The sequence below is a fragment of the Garra rufa genome, chromosome 22, assembly GCF_049309525.1.
Source record: "Garra rufa chromosome 22, GarRuf1.0, whole genome shotgun sequence".
Lineage (NCBI taxonomy): Eukaryota > Metazoa > Chordata > Actinopteri > Cypriniformes > Cyprinidae > Garra > Garra rufa.
The window spans coordinates 42,498,510-42,504,751 of NC_133382.1; the positions used below are offsets into that span (position 1 = coordinate 42,498,510).

General features: G+C 36.1%; 1 protein-coding gene across 1 annotated transcript; it reads right to left on the reverse strand.

Moving 5' to 3' along the window:
- Window positions 1-3,728: 3,728 nt before the first annotated feature.
- Window positions 3,729-5,626, reverse strand: LOC141297953 (homeobox protein Hox-B8b). Its single transcript, XM_073828437.1, has 2 exons — window positions 4,890-5,626; window positions 3,729-4,645 (listed from the first exon to the last, which is right to left on the reverse strand). The coding sequence occupies exons 1-2, from the start codon at window positions 5,311-5,313 to the stop codon at window positions 4,326-4,328; spliced, it is 744 nt and encodes a 247-aa protein (XP_073684538.1). The 5' UTR covers window positions 5,314-5,626; the 3' UTR covers window positions 3,729-4,325.
- Window positions 5,627-6,242: the final 616 nt, after the last annotated feature.

Genomic DNA, 6,242 nt, shown 5'->3' on the forward strand with positions numbered 1-6,242 from the left:
TGTGCAATGAAAGAGACACAAATAGGGGCTCTTTTGACCAATTTGCGGCTAAAACTGAAATAAGCCAATTACCCTAATATAAAGGAGCACCATTTTCCTTTTTCTCAATGGTTTGCGTTCTTTTGTCAGGTGACTTTAAGAGAAGAATAGACAAATGGAACGTGAAAGCTTTTTACAGCACTAAACATGCGTGGAGGAAAGAATTGCTTCCTGTATCTACGAACAAACACTTATTTCCGACATTTATTGGGGCAATAAAACAGTATAACCCAAAAGTGACCGAGCATGGTCTGTGGGTTATACCCTCGAGAAGGAAATGCTCTTGAAGCTCACCAGTGCATGTTGTCCAGAAAGGCCCTAAAAGCAGCATACGAGGTATACATTTAGAATTATTTCTATTTCCTAACAACTTAGTTGTTAACATTTTCTTTTGTTTGTTAATAACTAAATTAAATAGAGTGTAACATAATAACCCTTTTTAACGTCGCATCCATATTCGTTTAATTCGTTTTGCTGGGATACAACTCAACATACATTTGAATTTGTGTGAAAGCTACAGTTTTGTTTAATAGACTGCTACTCAAAAATATGTACAACCCATATGTATATATTTTTGTATTCTTAATTATGCTTTGTTGATTTACTGTAACAAACGTCGAACTGTGCTTTTCGTTATTATATTCTTAAAATTTAATAATCTCACCTTGATCTCCATTTTATGTTTTGAAATAAGTGTAATTTCATTACACCTAGTCTTTAGCTTTACGCAGATGAGAAAAAATGAAAAGCAGATGGAATAGATTGAAAATTATATGGAATATATAGTCTAATAAAATTACATATTGCTTTCATAATACATTTTTATTTACTCGTATTCGTTAACCGTATATTTTAAATAAATAGGCCTACAATTTTATTTAAAATATTATTTTATATTTAAGTCTTTTTTATATTATATAGTCTTTCAAAAGTATTCCCGTCATTAATAGCATTCAAATAATATTAAACACGTAAATGAGAAGCCGCTATTCGCCCACATGAGATTAGATGAAAGGTCTAACAAACTGTGGTATAATATCTTGGAAATTATTTTTTTTTTGACTTTTTTATTAATTTAAGATTAGATTACAACGGAAAAATGCGTTTAGTTGCTCACACGAGATTATGATCTTGATAATCTCAGAAACGTGAAAAATAGGCACATTTTCCTAATAGATGAAAACGTCAGAAAATATCTGATAGAATTATAATATTTGGAATGGTACAGTTTTTGAAAATTCTATAAACAATGTGTTGTGCTGGTTAGGCCTGTCTGAGCCCACGCTCATCCTAAACAAAATGCTAACTTCTGCATAGCCCAGGCCCCAATATCCGTTTTATAATTTTTCTTACAAAAATATGGCCTTTTAAAAGCGTGTGGTTTTGAGATGTCTTTGCGCCCTGCTCATTCAAACAACAACGAAATACATACATTTTATTTACAAGCATTATGAAAATATAATTTATATTTAGCTTCAAAGAACATAAAGAGCTCTTCTTGATCCGAACTGGTAACCCTTCGTCCACATCAAGACTAGTTTCATATTTTGTGCACAGACCGAAAAAAAAGTTTGCAACATTTGTTTTCCTTTTATTTAGAACCATTTTTGTTCTGTGTCCTGTGCTGTTCTTGGGTCGCTCTATGGTTCTTTGGAAGTTCAAGAAGTTTTTATTGTTATATTGTATGACTGTAAAGCGCCAGCGAACCTAGTTGTCAGCGTATACAGTTCAATACAATTAAGTCTGTTACACTCTTAAAAATGAAGGTTCCAAAAGGGTGTTTTTGCAGTGATGCCATAGAAAAACCCTTTTTGGTTCCTCAAAGACCTTTTCAGTGAACAGTTCTTAAAAGAATCATTTTGAAGAACATTTTAAAAATCTAAAGAACCTTTCGACTAGAAAGAACCTTTTCTGCATTTGATAGGTTCCATGGATGTTCAAGGTTCTTCATGGAACCATCGATGCCAATAAAGAACCTTTATTTTTAAGAGTGTACTCGTTGCCACTGTTGTTTTCAGATAATTAAAATATTGCTAATTTCTAGGCCTACATTTGACATTAAACGTTTGGTATAATGTTTTGAGTGGATTGAGTGTTTTGAAGAATAACAGACAGCATCCATATCCCAATTATTTCATTATCTCTCTTGCACAGGTTTAATAATGCGGCCTAGGCCGCATGATCTCTCTTTTTGAAGAACATTCTTCTCGTTAGTCGTGCACGGCTAAATGGTCGGTTTGTTTCTACGCGAATACAAACGCAGCTTAAATATAGGATTTTGCAAAAATAGTACAATTAGTGTAGTCTACCTCTATACAACAAAACAATAATATTAATATAATAAGTCTACAATATAGACCTAATAAATTATCTCGGCTTACATTCAGTTTAATTAGACATATAAATTGACATTTAAATTATAGGGGAAAACCTTAAAATACGAGGACTTTTGCAACGTTTTGAGTCTTTCTTTAGAATGCCAACTTTGAATTTTCACGTTAGCTTGATATCTTTGGTTTGAAATATATAGATAAATATTAATTAAATATTAATTTTAGCTCCCTTTGTAGGTGGTAACGACAAAAAGTAAACAGTCGTTTTTATTTCAACAAATTTACATTCATGGATTCAGCAGAAATACAACGAATGTAGAAAAAATACTAAATCTTTTTCAAATAACGCTATTTACCAGAGTAAATTAATACACCGCATTTATTGACCAGAGTGTACACAGAGGAGAGCTCCGAGTAGTTCAGTATCTTCAAATATTTAATCTCAGACCATGAATGTCCTATATAGACTGAAGACAACCAAAAGCTCTGAAAGAAAGGTACCACATTTAAGAGGCATCTGGCACTTGCTGTTCATAAACGACGAGACAGAGATTGAGACCAGACTGCTCGGGAATCCAACCAGAGTAATAAAAGCCTGTAAACTGCCTACATGAAACGAAGTGCTCATATTGAACTTTTGGCTTGGGGTCAAATGGTTTTAGTCGACACTTTGTTGTCAAAATAGGCGTAATCCGTAAATTTGAGAAAAAAAAAAAAAAAAAAAAGTAGCCTGTACAGGGTAGATATCCGATATTTGTTCATTAATATTATTGCTTGCTTATATGCTTGCAATGGCTTTAGCATAACTCACCATTATCATTTTAGGTATATCCAGATTCTTAAAACAGATTTGAAACTTTTTACCAAACGAACATAGAGAACATAGACCACCCATGTTTATTGCAATGCAACTCATATGAGGGAATGTAAAATAAGTGAAATGTGAAAGAGCATTTTGTGTCCTTTTTTATAATTGGGGTTTTTATGTATTTGATACAATCTACTTCTCTAATTAAATTTTTTATAGAATTAATTTACAATGTACTTTTATGTGATTTATTTACAGTTTACTTTTTCTACTATATGATTCATGTACAATTTGCTTAATTATATTTGAGGATTACAGGTGAATTTCCAAATGATATACATTATACGTGCAATTGATGCTTTCATTTTGGTTTACTGTGGTTGTAAAGTGACAATAATTTGGGTGCTTGTGTTCTGGAAAAGACAATCCTGTGGAAGAGTAAAAAAAGAACAAAGGCAAAGGGATTATTTTCTTAACTTTTATTGTGGCTTCTTTCAGGAGCCACTTCCAGTTAAAGACAATAGAAAATACAATAGAACAGTGCTTCACGGAACTGCGATATCAAATATTTACACAGCATTTTTTAAGAATAACATTGTGCGTTTAAACCATCCCTTCTCAGGAAAGCACAACGCATGGATACACTGACAAAATGATTGACGCAATGACCCATATATTAGGTAGTTCGGTTGAAGATCTGTAAACCTGAATAATAATTTTTGAACAGTAATTTACAACCACAAAAGTGCCTTTTCTTACAGTAAGAGATACAGTAATGCACTCGTTAATGCTGATACATTTACCTCATCTTATAGGCTATAGCAGAGTTACTGAAGAGATTGTGACTCTCATTAAATTGGATATGAAATTGACGCCATGCAGACCATATAGCCTTCGCCTCATTTGCCCTCACAAGAGTAATCAACTCGAGGACAAGCACACCAGTGTAACCTTACAAAACTGAGATTGATTCAGCAAATCATAATAAGCGGAAACCGTATGGAAACAGAAAGCCATTATAAGTTTGCAGTTAATGGAATATATGATTGGCTTTGTATTCGATAGTGTCCACAGACGTCATATGTTGAACCACAGACTTGTATTTAAATTGTAACCGTGATGTTTCTTTTTTAAAAGTCAACAGACTATTTAGAATTACTGGAAGTCTCCGAGTCCTCTTCTCCTGATGTGTGTTTTTCTGACACCTGGCTCCCCTCTTCTTTCTCTTTCTCGATTTCCTCTTGTTCCGCTTTGCTGCTGGGAAACTTGTCTTTGTTGTGTTCTTTTTTCCACTTCATGCGCCTGTTCTGAAACCAGATCTTCACCTGCCTCTCGGTGAGGGCCAGTGCGTGGGACACTTCGATGCGCCGCTTGCGGGTCAGGTAAGGATTGAACAGGAACTCCTTCTCCAGCTCCAGCGTCTGGTAGCGGCTGTAAGTCTGTCTGCCCCTTCTCCGGCCGGTAGCTGTGGGGAAAGAAAACGTGTTTGATTTCTCATATATCTATCTATGTAAATAAAACAAAGTCATAAAACCCTAACAGTTTCTAGTTGTACGGAGCAATCGGGTTTTTTTAAAGGGGTGCTAATTCCTCAGTAATCTATAGGTGCCATAAAGCGTTTAATTGGGGGTAATAAGTAGGCCCACCATTGTCTATAGCGTTTTATGTGGGACTATAATAAACTAGGTGTTTCTCTTCACTCGTCTCACCTTGTGGTCTCATCCAGGGGAAGAGCTGCGCTGTGCACGGCTCTGCACTTTCCAAATCATCCCTGATACTGCTGACCTTTAAATTACAATCCCCAAACTGCGTGAAATCCGCATCTGGTGCGCTGAAGAACGACTGTCTCTGTAAACCGTCCTGGCCCAAGATGTTTCCTGTGGCATCTCCAGGGTAAGCTACAGCACACGGGTTCTGCTGATAAGATGCGTGGGAGAAGGATGATGTACCGTGGTGGTAGAATTCCGGGAATTGAGCCGCGTGTTGAAACGCAGATCCTGAGTTGTGACCGTAGAGCACAGATGATCTGCCTCCAAGATCCGGTGCGTACCCTGAGCAGTCATAGTAGTTGGAGCGCAGAGAATCGCCTCCTTTAAATTTGGTGAAGAGGGAATTGACGAAGTAAGAACTCATTGCCTGCCAGATCAAGTGTATTGAGATCAAGCAGTCTCTTGATGAATAATGTTAATTGAACAAACGCAGGCCTGTTGTTACAATAAAAACGAATTCATCCAGGTGGAAATTATATGCGTAAACTGTCGTAAATATTCATGCAAACAAATGTATCCGGAGCTGCACCCACATGATTCCTTAGTGCTGGTCCCCGAGCAATAAATAGTTTTCCGTTTTTACTCTCTTTGATAGTGAGTTGCATTTCATATGGGCGTTAGTTATTGATTCCTTATATCATTGGATGGGCTCGACATCTCCAAACAGACAAAGCGCGATCTTGTGATAGGAAGAGCAGGAGAGACTGGAAAAGAGAGATGAAAAGGGGGAGAGAGGGAGTTCTTGGGGAGGTAGAGGGGGAGGCGGAGTGGGAGTGTTATTGGTAAACCATTTCAGTGCCAGCCAAGAGCACATACACACGACGAACGAAATGTTTCCAGTGAGCCAACAAAAATAGATTTAGTCGGGTCCCTCTTATGAGAAATATTCCATATTTGTCAAACATTATTGTTTATGGTTTGATCATTAAGATACTCGTTTGTCTATAAGTTTAATGCAATGTACACTCTTAAAAATAAAGGTTCTTTATTGGCATCGATGGTTCCACGAAGAACCTTGAACATCCATGGAACCTTTCAAATGCAGAAAAGGTTCTTTATAGTGGAAAAAGGTTGGAAAGAAATGGTTATTTTAATAACTGTTCACTGAAAAGTTTTCTTTCTATGGCATCACCACAAAAAAAAAAAAAAAACACCTTTGGAGCCTTTACTACTGCACAAAACCTCAAGTGTTTACGAGTGAGTGAATTCGAAGGTGGAAAGGATTTTTATCAGCTAACTTAGAGAAGCTAAGAACAATCACCCATTAGTCTATGTTTAAGCTGTATCACGTTT